We start from the raw sequence: 14,951 nt of genomic DNA on the forward strand, positions 1-14,951 counted from the left end.
ATGTGCAAAGAAAAGAAAACAACTTCCACACATCTTTCACATCATACAGAAAGTTAATTTTAGGTATACCGTAGACTTACGTGAAAACCTAAAAGTACACATTTTTGAAGAAAATACAGGAAAAAGTCCATCATGATGACTGGTTTATGCAAAGATTTCTAAGAAATAAAACCAGAAACTCCTCATCAAAATTTAGAACTTCTGCTCTTCAGAAGACAATAGTAAGAGGGTGAAAAGAAAAGCAACAGACTAGGAAAGAAATAGAACAGATAAAATATATAAATACAAGAACTTCAGTACTCAAAAATAAGAAAACAACCAGCTTAAAAGTGGGCAAGAGATCTAAACAATCAAAGAGGTATGTGTAGCAAAGTAAACATGTGAATAGATGTTCAGGATCTTTAGTCATAGGGAAATGCAAATTAAAACCACAGTGAGATAACGTATACCTATTAGAATGACTAAAAACATAGACACTAAATGTTGGAGGAGCAAAACTCTGATATCTCATATGCTGCTAGTGGAAAGTGAAATCATACAACCATATTGGAAAACAGTTTAGCAGTTTCTTATAAATTAAACTTTCACCTACCATATGATCTGACCATTATACTTATAGGTATTAACCCAAGACAAATGCAAGCTTGTTTTCATATAAAAATGTGTACACAGGGGGCACCTGTCTGGCTCAGGCAGTAGAGCATTCAGTTCTTGTTCTCAGGGTCATGAGTTTGAGCCCCATATTGGACATAGAGCTTTCTTTAAAATAAATAAATTGATAAATAAAGTCCTTTAAAAAAATGTTTCACGAAATGTTTTAAAGCAGCTTTATTCATAATAGCCTAAACCTGGAAACAGATCATATCTATCAGTAGGTGAATGGGCAAACAGTAATGGTATATCCATACAATGGCATAATACTCAGCAATAAAAAGGAATAAATATTGATACATGGGGGGGGGGCACCTGGGTGGCTCAGTGGATTAAGCCTTTGCCTTCAGCTCAGGTCATGATCTCAGGTTCCTGGAATCAAGCCCTGCATTAGGCTCTCTGTTCAGCAGGGAGCCTGCTTTCCCTCCTTCTCTGCCTGCCTCTGCCTACTTGTGATCTCTGTCTGTCAAATAAATAAATAAAATCTTTAGAAAACAAAAGCAAAAACATTGATGTATGGAACAATATAGGTACATCTTAAAATAATTACACTGAGGGAAAGAAACCAGACCAAAGAGTATATACTATATGATGCTGTTTACCTAAAACTCTGGAAAATGCAAACTATGTAATGACAGCAGATCCATGGTTTTCTGGGAGGTGGAATAGGGTGTGGTGAGCAGAAAAGTGTTACAGAAGGGCATAAGGAATCTCTTGTGGGGGGCAATAGATAAGTTCATTCTCTTGATTATGGTAATAATTTCCTAAGTATTTAACATATATCAAAACATCAAATTGTATGCTCTAAATATGTGCAGTTTAGTGTGAGTTATATTTAGTAAAACTATTAAAAAATAAGAAAATCTTGAAAAATTAAAGTATTTGTAAATGCAAAAAGAACTGGTGAAGCTGAGAAAACATGGAAATGGTTATCCTTGGTGAGGAGGAAAGGTTTATGGATCTGGAATGGATAGGGACTTCAAAGGTAATAGAAATGTTCTGTTTCTGATGATGGGTGATAGGTATAGGAACACTTTATTATTCAGTTCCTAATAGTTCAAATACATTATATGTATTCTTTTACATGTGATAAATTGCACAATTTTTTAAACTAGAAAAATTTTTTTTGAAAATACAAATGACTTTCTTCCATCTGGATGCATTCAGTCTTTAACAATTCAGATACCTGTTACTGGATAATTTGTAGGTCAGAGAGAATCTCAAGGCTTTTTTTCATTTAAAGGTTTTTGGAAAACATTTAAATTATCTTAAATGTAGCATTTAAGATATTACACCTTTAACAACAATAGAAGTTCTTTATAGTATTCATAGCAAATATTTAATCCCACAATATTTTCTCTCTCCTGTTTCTCATACCTTTATGTTTAAAATATCAGAACACTTTCTTTTATATTAGAAAACAGTTTACTTCCTTTTATCATTTTCTAAATAAAAACCTACCATAAAGTAGAGAAAAATACTTTTTGAACCTACATGCTCTGGAGATTCTGATATTCCAGTTCTCTGGAGAATGTCTATTGTATCTCAAAAATTCACTTTAGGGACACCTGGGTGGCTCAGTCGATTAAGTGTCTGCCTTCAGTTTAGGTCATAATCCCAGGGCCCTGGGATTGAGCCCCATGTTGGGCTTTCTGCTCAGCGGGGAGCCTACTTCTACCTCTCTCTGCCTGCTGCCCCACTTGCTTGTGCTCTCTCTTAAGTAAAAAAATGAAATCTTTAAAAAAAAATTCACTTTGTTACCCTAGTGTTAATAGTGTAAGTAATATAGAAAACAAGTGTTCTTAATTTTGCCATTGTCTCAATTCCAAATATGGGAATTCCGAGTAATAGTGACCTACAAAATTTAAAGAGATAATATCTTGTGAAAATGAAATTGCACTTAGATTTCTCCTACAAGAAAAACTCAGTATATATATAATTCAGTGTTTAAGATTAAATTCTTGGTTACTTAGTAACTCAGATTTTTTAAAGGAATTCAAATAACTATATTACAAGAGAATTAAGGATGTTTCTCTGGTTCTGATTTATAAAAAATTCAGTTCTTAAAATATTTTTGTTTTCATGGTAGAGCTTTGGGACTCATACTACTAATTTATTACAGCATATACTAAATGTATGTAGTGTTTTGCCCTTTGATCAGCATGCTGTTTTTCTGTCTACAGCCCGCACCAGCATGGACTACTTTTAGAGTTGGCCTATTTTGTGGAATATTCATTGTACTGAATATTACCCTTGTGCTTGCCGGTAAGTTGTTTAAATTTTGAATTAAATTATCCTTAGGAATACGCCTATATTATATTCTATTTCTCTGTCAAAACTACCACCAAACTAACAGAGCTGCTACTGAAAGAGAAATTTGCCAGGGCTAAGTTTTGGTTGTTACATATGATTCAAAGGGATGGGGTGGTATTTGGTCATTTGTTCATTTTTTTTTTTCTTTTGGGTATAGTTATCCTTTAAAACATTGCTAGATTATGACTTTTATTCTCCATCGTTTTCTTATTTTTATGTACAATTTCTTTATACTTGTTCAAAGTTCAGTTATCAGGAACCTCAGCTTCCTTGATCACAGTTGAGAGTAAATAAGGATGCAAAATTGACGTACTAAAGTTCATTCACTTTGCTTATTGGAGTCTCTCTCACGTCATTTCCAGATTGTATTTGCAATTACTTTGAATATAATTTTAAGAAATGTGGTTGTGTAATTTCCTATTCTAAAGAAGTTAAGAATTAGAAAGAAATTGGAGGAATTGCTGAAGCAAAGGAATACCCAGCATCAAGAAATGATATAACAGCAAGAGAGACATTATCTTACTAAACTTCCCAACAGAATTTGACATACTCCTCAGCAGCATTTGACATTGTGGATCATTCCTTCTTAAAACCCTTTCTTTATTGGTTTTCCTGGGAAACCGTACTCTGCTGGTAGTTCTTTCCAATCTCCTTTGCTAACTATTCTTTTCTTTGTGACATCTAAATGTTGGACAGTATGGCTGGGCTGAATCCTCAAATCTCTTTCTCTGTCAACTTTCATTTCCTACCTAGGCAATCTTATTCAAGCCTGTTTCTATAAACATTATCTGTATGCTAATGACTCTCAAGTATGTCTGCTCTCTCCTCTGAATGATAATCTAATTGACTATTTGGATTTGTAGTAGGCATTTCAAACTTAGGAGGACAATTTTTTTTTTTTTAGCCCCAAATACTCTTTCTTTTCCATAAATCATCACTTTTTGTCAGGGTATCAGGCCACAAACCTGTAGCCTCTCTTTTCTCTCATACCTTCTCTCCAGTTGGTCAGCAGATCCTGTTGCTTTCTCTTTAAAATGTGGTTTGTTTGTTTGTTTGTTTTTGGCTCTGCATTCAGCATGAGGTCTGCTTGAGATTCCCTCTCCCTCTGCCCTTCCCCCTGCTCATGTGCACTCTCTCTGTAAAACAAAATAAAATCTTTTTTAAAAATTAAAAAAATTTTTTTAAGTATAGCTGACACACAATGTTACATTGACTTCAATTGTACAACATAGTGATTCAACAACTCTGCATTATGGTATGTTCGTGACAAATGTAGGTACCATCTGTCCCCATACAACACTATTATAATGCGATTGTCTATATTCCCTTTATGGTACCTTTCATCCCATGACTTATCCCTTCCATAACTAGAAGCCTTTATCTTCCACTCTCCTTCACCCATTTTGAATCTGACCACCTAACCAGTGCCATCCTTGTCTAAGCAACTGTTTTTTGCTTGGTATACTGCAGTAGCCTTCTGAACTTGTCTCACTAGGCTACTCTTGCCTCCTTTTAGCCACCACCGTCTTTTTTTTTTTTTTTAAACGTAAGTTAGATCATATCACTGCCCTCCTCAATATCTCTTTATGGCTTCTCTTACAATCAAGTTGAAACTTCTTACTATGGCCTAGAAGACCCTATAGGGTCTTGCCGTATGGGTCTTTCTAACTTTATATCCTGTCATACTCTCCATACTCAGTTTCACTCTGTTTCCAAGTACATTTGTGGTGGTACTATTCCTTGAACTCACCAAGCTCATCCCATAAATGATCCCTTGCAATTGCCTAAATGTTTCTAACACGGTGCTACACATATAGTAGATGTTTAAGAAAAAACTTATTGAACTTGCTTTTCCTGATTAACATTCTTCTTAAGATTGTCAATTATAAATTATGAAATTATAACCCAAGTTGTAATGACTCCTAGCAAGCGTATGAACTTAACCTGTTGACAGTGTATTTTCATTTGTGTTTTTAGACTTCTCCCTCCTACCAATTACTAAAATTTATATCTAATAAAATCATGAGTAAGCTCATGATTTAATATTGGCATAATTTATGATCATATTTTAATTTAGTTCTATTTCTTTAAATGAATGCAGCCTATTTATATAAACTACATAGAAGTATTGCAATAAAAACCCAGCCCTTGATTTTTGAGCCAGCTGTTAGGAAAGAAACACTGACTTGTCTTAAAAAACCCTTGCCTGGGTTTCAGTCTCAGATCCACTGTTTGTTAATTGTTTTGGCTTTAAGGATATCATTTAACTTCTCTGAAATAACTTCCTTATTAGGTGAGCTTACTACCCTAAATTTACAGGGTTGTTTTAGAATTCATTCATTCAACAGGTAAATTTTATGTATTTCATGATTATGCTTGATATTATGAGTCTTAGATAAGAGAATCCCTTTCCTTACGAAGTTTATTATATCAGAGAGATTAAAACAGTAATAATACACTACAAGACAGAAAATCTTAAATGTTCTAAGCAGGTCAAAGGAACAAAGTGATTACTTTAAATGAAAGCATCAGGGAAGACTTTATGGAGGAAATGGCATTTTTGCTGGACACTGATGGAGGGAAAGGCATTCTAAGAGGAAACAGATAAGCAGAGATTTAGTTGGTAGGGGACCAGGGTGGGGCATAGGAGGAGGGAGGGGGTTACAAAGGGGAGAAAGGATAAATCACCTAGTGTGAATGAGAGTATTAGATAATAAAAGTGGAAGATACTTAAGATCACTTCATGGAGATCAACTAAGAAGTATAAGTAATACATAGGTCGCCTGGGTGTCTCAGTCGGTTAAGGATCTGACTCTTGATTTTGGCACAAGTTGTGATCTCAGGGTCTTGGGATTGAACCCCATGTCACCTGTTGGGCTCTGTGCTCAGCAGGGAGTCCACTAGAAATTCTCTCTGCATGTCCCTCTCCCTGTACTCCTCCCTCCAGTCACATGCACACATGTGCACACACTGTCTCCCTGTTTCTCAAATAAACAAATCTTACAAAAAAAAAAAAAAAGGTAGTACAAAACATGTTTATAGTTGTAAAGTACCAGATCAGTATAAATTATAAGGTGTATGTGATGGGAGTTGTTCTTTCTAAGAAAAACCTCAATCATTTGTGTGTGAAGTTTTTTTTTTTTTTTCAAGATGAATATGGTTATAATTATCGTCATTATCAAATAATAAGAAAAAAATAAACTTCATTCTTTTTATGTGAGTGCATTGAAAAGTTATTTTTAAATTCAGGGACAAATTAAGGTTTTGTTTTCTTTTGTAAATACAGGCTTTTGTGAGACACTCTAATTTTTTGTTTTTAACTTATGTGGTTTATGCATTTAGGGTGGTGCATTATGTTCTCTCACCTCACAACACTTCTTTGTTTGATCTTTATGTTGGGCCAAAAGGAGGAGGTAGAACAAATATAAAGCCAGCTGTCTATCCTTACTTATCTCCCAGCGGGTACTAAAAGATAACAGTGTTGAGAGATGAGAGAGAAACACAGCAGTAGTAATGCATGTACAAGCACGATTCTTTTTTTCATTCACATCAAAAAATAATGTGCATAATTGCTGTAGTTTCTCAAGGGGATATGACCTGATATTTAATAATTTGTCTGAAATTCACATACTTCAGATAGTTTGATGAAGGTGAAAAGTTACCTGATTCGATTTTTTAAAACTTGTTCTCTTATAAATTTCTAGTAATCTTTATTTAATTTGATACAATAACAGTATACCATATTTCATTTTTTGGTTTGATAAAGATATGAGTTTGGCTATTTAAAACACATAAAACTCTGTGAAATAACAAGCACTCATACGCTAATAGTAAGAGTAGTGATTGTTTCGATCTCTTTGGAGGATAATTTCACAGTATATGTAAAATTTTAAATGCAGTCACTTTGGTCTAGCAATTTTATTCCTAGAAATTTATTTTACAAACGTATGTGGGTATAAGGACATAAGGACATACATGAGATGTATGTATTCACTACCATTTCATTTATAGGTGCAAAATCCTAGAAACCACTCAAATGTCCATCAGTTAGGAATTGTTTATAAAACTAAATGATATTACCTCTGTACAATGAAATGTCATGAAGGTATTAAAGTGAATGAATGAAAATGGGTATAGCACTAGTCTCTACCAAAACTGAACATACACTATACTGGGTTGTTTCTATCCCCCAGTTAATGTGTATTGTGCTGCTGTGAACACGCATATTCATGGATTTGTTTGGGTACCTGGTTTCAGTTCTTTTGGATATATGTCTAGGAGTGGAGTCATTCAGTTATGTGCTAATCTATGTTTAATCTTCTGAGGTGCCACCAAATTGTCTTCGATAGAGGCTACACCATTTTTCCTTTTCACCAGCTATTTATGAGGGTTCCATGTTCTTTACATGCTTACCAACTTAATCATTTTCCTTTTTATTTATTTATTTAGTTAGTTATAGCCATCCTAGTGGGTGTGAAGTGATATCTTGTTAATGTTTTGATTTGCATTTCCCTGATGACTAATGGTATTGAGCATTGTTTCATATGCTCAGTGCTCAAACTTGTTGGCTATTTGTTTATTTTCTTTGGAAAAATGTCTAAGTCCTTTGCTCATTTTTTAATTAAGTTGTCTTCTTCTTAAGTTACAAGATTTCTTTATATATCCTGGGTAATAGATCCTTACCAAGATACAAGATTTGCAAATATTTTCTCCCATTGTATAGACTGTTTTTCACTTTCTTCATTATATCCTTTGATGCACAAAAGTTTTTAATTTTGATAAAGCCTGATTTATCTATATTTTTTTTTCTTTGAACTAATTTTTGTACATGATGAGAGATAGGGGTTCAACTTCATTCTTTTGCTTATGGATATCTAGTTGTCCCAGCACCATTTGCTGAAGAAAATATTCTTTTCCACTGAATGGTCTTGGCACTCTTGTTGAAAACTAATTTATTCATGAACTCCCAATTCCATTCCATTTGTCTGAATGTTTGTTTTTATGCAAGTACCACACTGTTTTATAGTAAATTTTGAAACCACAAAAGATGAGTTCTTGATCTTTTTCAACAATGTTTTGGCTATCCATGACCTCTAGTGATTTCATATGACGTTAAGGATCAAGTTTTCCATTTCTGCAAAAAAAGACCATTGTAATTTTGATAGGGATTATAATAAATCTGCAGAACACTTTTGAGCATTCCCATCTTAACACTATCAAGTCTTGTAAATCCATGAACATGGAATTCCTTTCAGCAATGTTTTGTAGTTTTTTAACGTACACATCTTACACCTTAAGTAAATTAATTCCTACATGTATTATTCTTTTGGGTGCTATTGTAATTGGAATTGTTTTCTTAATTCCATTTCAGAGTATTTGTTGCTGATATATACAAAAACAACTAACCTAAATAGTAAGACTTGGTTTCAGGTCAGATCCTGATCTTGGGGTCATGGGATCAAGCCCTGCATTGGGCTCCACTCTCAGCACAGAGTCTGCTTCAGATTGTTTGTCCCTCTGTCTCTCCCCACACCTCTCTAAAATAAATAATTAAATCATTTTTAAAAGAAAGATACCCTATCTAATATAGTGCCTAATAATACCATTCTTCATGTCCTTTCCATACTTTTTTTTTCTTTTAAAACCCTTATCACTATCTGACATTTTACAGAATAGTTTCTGGAAGACAGATATTTTTTCTGTTGTTTATTACTGAAACTCCAACTCTTTGAATGCTTTTAGGTATAATAGGCATGTAATAAATATTTTTCAAATTAATGAAAAAAAATGAGGCCTCCTCAAGCAAAAGGAAAAAGAAACTTGATGTATACTGAATACTTGTCATTGTTTTAGGCATGTAATATATGTTTATCACATTTGATCTTTTTTTAAAGTATAATTTCATCTTTATTGATATTTTTAAAATTTATATTCAATTAATTAATGTTGTATTACTAGTTTCAGAGGTAAAAGTTCAGTGATTCATCAGTCTTACATAACACCTGGTGCTCATTACATCATGAGCCTTCCTTAATGCTCATCACCCAATTACCCTATCCACCGCCCCCCACCTCCCTCCCTCCAACAACCCTTGGTTTTTTCCTATAATAAAGACCCTCTTATGGTTTATCTCCCTCTCTGGCTTTATCTTGTTTTATTTTTCCCTCCCTTCCTGATAATCCCCTATTTTATTTCTTAAGTTCCACATATGAGTGAGATCATATGATAATTATCTTTCTCTGATTGACTTATTTCGCTTAGCATAATACCCTCTAGTTGCTTCCACATCATTGCAAATGGCGATATTTCATTTTTTTCCAATGGCTGAGTAGTTTTCAATTGTATATATACCACATCTTTATCCATTCAACTGTCAATGGACATCTAGTCTCTTTCCATAGTTTGGCAATGGTGGACACTGCTGCTCTAGACATTGGGAAGCAAGTGCTCCCTCAGATCACTACATTTGAATCTTTAGGGTAGATACCTTGTAGTGCAGTTGCTGGGTCATAGCTCTATTTTCAACTTTTTGGAGAACCTCCATACTGTTTTCCAGAGTAGCTGCATGAGCTTGCATTCCCACCAACAGTGCAAGAGGGTTCCCTTTTTCCACATTCTTACCAGCATCTGTCATTTCCTGACTTGATAATTTTAGCCATTCAGACTGGTGTGAGATGGTATCTCACTGTGTTTTTTATTTGTATTTCCCTGATGCTGAGCAATACTGAACATTTTTTCATGTGTCTGTTGGCCGTTTGTGTGTCTTCTTTGGAGACACATGTCTGCTCACGTCTTCTGCCCATTTCTTGATCGGATTATTTGTTCCTTGGATATTGAGTTTGGTGAGCTCTTTATAGATTTTGGATACTAGCCCTTTATCTGATACATGTCTCATCCTGTCAGTTGTCTTTTGGTTTTGTCGACTATTTCCTTTGCTGTGCAAAAGCTTTTTATCTTGATGAAGTCCCATGAGTTCATTCTTGCCTTTGGAGATGTGTCTAGCAAGAAGTTGCTGAGACCAAGGTTGAAGTGGTTGCTGCCTGTGTTCTCCTCCAGGATTTTGGTGGATTCCTGACTCGCATTTAGGTCTTTCATCCATTTTGAGTCTGCCTTTGTGCATAGTGTAAGCAAATGGCCCACTTTCATTCTTCTGTATGTGACTATCCGATTTTCCCAACACTGTTTGTTGAAGAGACTGTCCTTTTTCCATTGGATTTTCTTTCCTGCTTTGTCGAGGATTAGTTGAGTGTAAAGTTCAAAGTCTATTTCTGGGTTCTCTATTCTGTTCCATTAATCTGTGTCTGTTTTTGTGCCAGTACCATACTATCTTGATAATCAGAGCTTTGAAGTAGAGTTTGAAGTCTGGAATTGTGATGCCACCAATTTTGGTTTTCTTTTTCTACGTTCCTTTGGGTATTTGGGGTCTTTTCTGGTCCCATGTAAGTTTTAGGATTATTTGTTGAACTCTGTGAAAAAAAGTTGGTGGTACTTTGATAGGGATTGCATTGAATACGAGTAGTTTGCTCGAAGTAGCCTAGAGATTTTAAGAATGTTTGTTCTTCCAGTCCATGAGCATGGAACGTTTTTCCAATATGTGTCGTCCTCAATTTCTTCTATGAGTGTTCTGTAGTTTTCTGAGGACAGATCCTTTGCATCTTTGGTTGGATTTATTCCTAGGTATTTTTTGGTTTTGGGTGCAAGTGTAAATGGGATCAACTCCTTAATTTCTCTTTCTTCTATCGCATTGTTAGTGTACAGAAATGTGGTTAAGTGTGCATTGATTTTTATATCCTGCCACTTTGCTGAATTCATGTATGAATTCTAGCAATTTTTGGGTAGAGTTTTCTGGGTTTTCCACATAGAGTATCGTGTCATGTGTGAAGAGTAAGCGTTTGACTTCTTACCAATTTGGATGCCTTTTATTTCTTTTTTGTTGTCTGATTGCTGAGGCTAGGACTTCCAGTGCTATGTTGAACAGCAGTGGTGATAGTGGACATCCCTGCCATGTTTCTGACCTTAGGGGGAAAGCTTTCAGTTTATCCCCATGGAGAATGATATTTGCTGTGGGCTTTCTGTCAATGGCTTTTGAAGTATGTTCCCTCTGTCCCTCCACTGTGAAAAGTTTTCATTGAGAAAGAATACTGTACTTTGTCAAATGCTTTTCCCATGTGTATTGATAGAATCATATGTTTCTTGTCTTTTTCTTTCATTAGCGTCGTGTATCACATTGATTGATTTGCAAATGTTGAACTACCCTTGCTGCCCAGGAATAAATCCCAATTGTTTGTGTTGAATAATCCTTTTAAAGTACTGTTGGCTTCATGGTGATAATTTTTGCATCCATGTTCATCAAGGATATTGATCTGTAGTTCTCCTTGTTGGCGGGGTCCTTGTCTGGTTTTAGGATCAAGGTAATGCTGGCCTCATAGAAAGGGTTTGGAATTTTTCCTTCCATTTCTATTTTTTGAAACAGCTTCAGAGAAATAGGTATTAATTCTTTAAATGTTCGGTAGAATTCCCCTGGGAAGCCATCCAGCCCTGGGCTCTTGTTTGTGGGGAGATTTTTGATTACTGCTTCAATTTCCTTCCTGGTTATGGGTCTGTTCTGGTTTCCTCTTTCTTCCTGGTTCAATTTTGGCAGTTTATACATCTCTAGGAATACATCCATTTCTTCCAGATTGTGTAATCTGTTGGCATATATATAGTTGCTCATAATATGTTCTTATCATTGTTTATATTTCTTTGTTGTTGGTTGTGATTTCTCGTCTTTCACTTGTGATGCTACTTATTTGGGTCCTTTCCTTTTTCCTTCTTGATATTCTGGCCAGGGTTTATCGATCTTATTGATTCTTTCAGAGAACCAGCTCCTGGTGTTCATCTGTTCGCCTGTTCTTTTGGTTTCTATTTCATTGATTTCTGCTCTAATCTTTATTAATTCTCTTCTCCTGCTTGGCTTGGGCTTCATTTGCCGTTCTTTCTCTAACTCCTTTAGGTGTAAGATTAGGTTGTGTATTTGAGACCTTTCCTGTTTCTTGGGAAAGGCTTGTGTCATTATATACTTCCCTGTTAGGACCGCCTTTGCTGCATCCCAAAGGTTTTGAAAAGTTGTGTTTTCATGAAATTTTGAAAATTCTTCTTTACGTTCCTGGTTGACCCATTCATTCTTTAGTAGGATGCTTTTTAGCCCCCTTGTATTTGATTTCTTTCCAAATTTCCTGCTGTGACGGAGTTCAAGTTTCAAAACACAGTAGTCTGAAAGTATGCTAGGAATAATCCCAATCTTTTGGTACCAGTTGAGACCTGATTTGTGTGTGCTAGTATGTGCTCTATTTGGGAGAGTGTTCCATGTTCACTCGAGAAGAATGTGTATTCTGTTGCTTTAGGATGCAGTGTTCTGAATATATCTGTGAAGTCCATCTGGTCCAGTGTGGCGTTCAAAGTCCGTATTTCATTGCTGATCTTCAGCTAAGGTGATCTCTCTGTTGCAGTGAGGGGAGTGTTAAAGTCCCCTCCCGTAACTGTATTCTTATCAATGTGTTTCTTTAATTTTGTTATTAACTGGCTTATATAATTGGCTGCTCCCAAGTTAGGGGCATAAATATTTACAATTGCTAGATCTTCTTGTTGGATAGACCCTTTAATTATGATACACCGTCCTTCCTCATCTCTTATTAGTCCTTGGTTTAAAATCTAATTTGTCCAATACAAGGAATGTTACCACAGCTTTCTTTTGATGTCCATTAGTGTGATTCATGGTTTTCCACCCCCTCACTTTCAATCTGCAGTTGTCTTTGGGTCTAAAATGAGTCTCTTGCAACCAGCATATCGATGACTCTTGCTTTTTTATCCAATCTGATACCCTGTGTCTTTTGATTGGGGCATTTGGTCCATTTACATTCAGAGTAACTACTGAACGATTTGAATTTAGTGCCATTGTCTTACCTGTCAAGTGACTGTTACTATCTATTGTCTCTGTTCCTTTCTGGTCTGTTACTTGTGGACTCTCCCTTTGCCTAAAGAACTCCTTTTATATTTCTTGCAGGGTTGTTTGGTGATCACAAAATCTTTTAGTTTCTGTTTGTCCTGGAAGGTTTTTAGCACTCCTTCTATTTTGAATGACTTCCTAGCTGGATAAAGAATTCTTGGCTGCCTAAATTTCTCATTTAGCACCATGAATATATCCTGCCATTTCTGGCCTTCCAGGTCTCTGTGGATAGGTCTGCTGCCAATCTAATCTTTGTACCATCATAGGTTACAGACCTCTTGTCCTGAACTACTTTTGGATTTTAGCTTTATCTCTGAGACTTGCAAGTGTCATTATTATATGTTGGGGTGTTGGCTCGTTTTTATAGATTTTGAAGGGTGTTTTCTGTGTCTTCTGTATTTTGATGCCTGTTTCCTCCCCAAATTAGGGAAATTCTCCATTATAATTTGCTTCAGTGTATCTTCTGCCCCCCTCTCTCTCTTTCTTCTTCTGGGATCCCAACTGTTCTAATATTTTTTCACTTTAGGTATCATTATCTCTCGATTCCTCCCCTTGTGATCCAGTAGTTGTTTATCTCTCTTTTTTCAGCTTGTTTATTCTCCATCATTTTGTCTTTTATATCACTAATTCTGTCTTCTGCCTCATTTATCCTAGCAGTTAGAGCTTCCTTTTTTTTGTCAAATATCACTAATAGCCTTTTCAATTTTGACGTGATTAGATTTTAGTTCTTTTATTTCTCTAGAAAGGGATTCTCTAGTGTATTCTATGCTTTTTGAAGCCCCACTAGTACCTTTATAATCATTATTCTGATCTCTAGTTCTGACTTCTTACTTATATCAGTACTGATTAGGTACAGTAGTACCTAATTAATACAAATCAAGCAGTCAGTACTGCCTCTTATTCTCTTTTGTCAGGTGAGTTTTTCCTTGTCATTCTCAGAGAAGTGATCATTTTTCTATTTGTAGAATTGCAGCAGTTCTTTTCTTAGGTCTCCTATTGAGTTTGCAGGTGTTCAGAATGATTTCAAAGCTATCTCAGTGAATTTCTGGGACCAAACAAAACTATGGTCTCCTCCTCTGCCATCTTTGAGTCTTTGGTCATATTAATCTTCTTGACAAACTCATGAGAATTGATATTATCACCATTGACCAATAAGGAAACGGAGATATAAAATAATTTTACCTCGAGTAGCTATGATTTGAATTCTGGTCTACAATATTTTTTTTTTAAGATTTTACTTATTTATTTGACAGAGAGAGATCACAGTAGGCAGAGAGGCAGGCAGAGAGAGGGGAAGGGAAGCAGGCCCCCTGCTGAGCAGAGGGCCCGATGCAGGACTCGATCCCAGGACCCTGAGATCATGAACACTGAGCCACCCAGGCGCCCTGGTCTACAATATTTGACTCCAAAGCAAAGGCTTTTTCTACCCTGTTATTTTTAAATTATTAAATATGCTATGTACTATAGAAAATATAAAGTTAAGAAGTAAGTAGTTATTTAAATTAAGGATAAGATAGTATATCATCAAATTTCAAATGAGTCTAATAAATAATTTTGTGGTTATATAGAAAACCGAGAAATCTTTAGCCAAATTGAAATATTTGGCACATAGTGGGTTCAAAATGAAACAATGATTCAATAAATTTATGAATAGGTAAGGATTTGGCTTTTAATATTAAGTAGAATGTGAATTGGTGGAGAGAAGGTACAAGGTAATTTTAGGTATGGGGCAATATAAGCCAATATGAAAAAGCAAATTTGTGAAAGACTAATAAAATGCACCAGGAGATAAGAATTAATGTTTAAAAAGAGCACTGTGGGTTAAAGAAGAGTGAGTTGAAGACCAGTTTGTGGTGAAGAACTTGAATTACAAGGCTAAGGTGTTTGAACATTGTAGCTATTAGAGTATTACCAAGTAACAGTGGTACTGAACATTTTTATGGGCATACGGACAATAGAATGTAATGGTTAAGACTGTGGGGTTTGGGGTACCTGGGTGGCT

At 35.4% G+C, this 14,951-nt stretch overlaps 1 protein-coding gene across 1 annotated transcript in view; it reads left to right on the forward strand.

Moving 5' to 3' along the window:
• XPR1 (xenotropic and polytropic retrovirus receptor 1) overlaps nt 1-14,951 on the forward strand; it is a 242,107-nt gene that overhangs the window by 172,545 nt on the left and 54,611 nt on the right. Inside the window, exon 7 of the mRNA XM_044267224.1 lies at nt 2,835-2,916. Coding sequence (XP_044123159.1) covers nt 2,835-2,916 — 82 coding nt within the window. The remainder of the gene's footprint in view (nt 1-2,834; nt 2,917-14,951) is intronic.

This window comes from Neovison vison, chromosome 10 (assembly GCF_020171115.1).
Source record: "Neovison vison isolate M4711 chromosome 10, ASM_NN_V1, whole genome shotgun sequence".
In the NCBI taxonomy this organism is placed as follows: Eukaryota; Metazoa; Chordata; class Mammalia; order Carnivora; family Mustelidae; genus Neogale; species Neogale vison.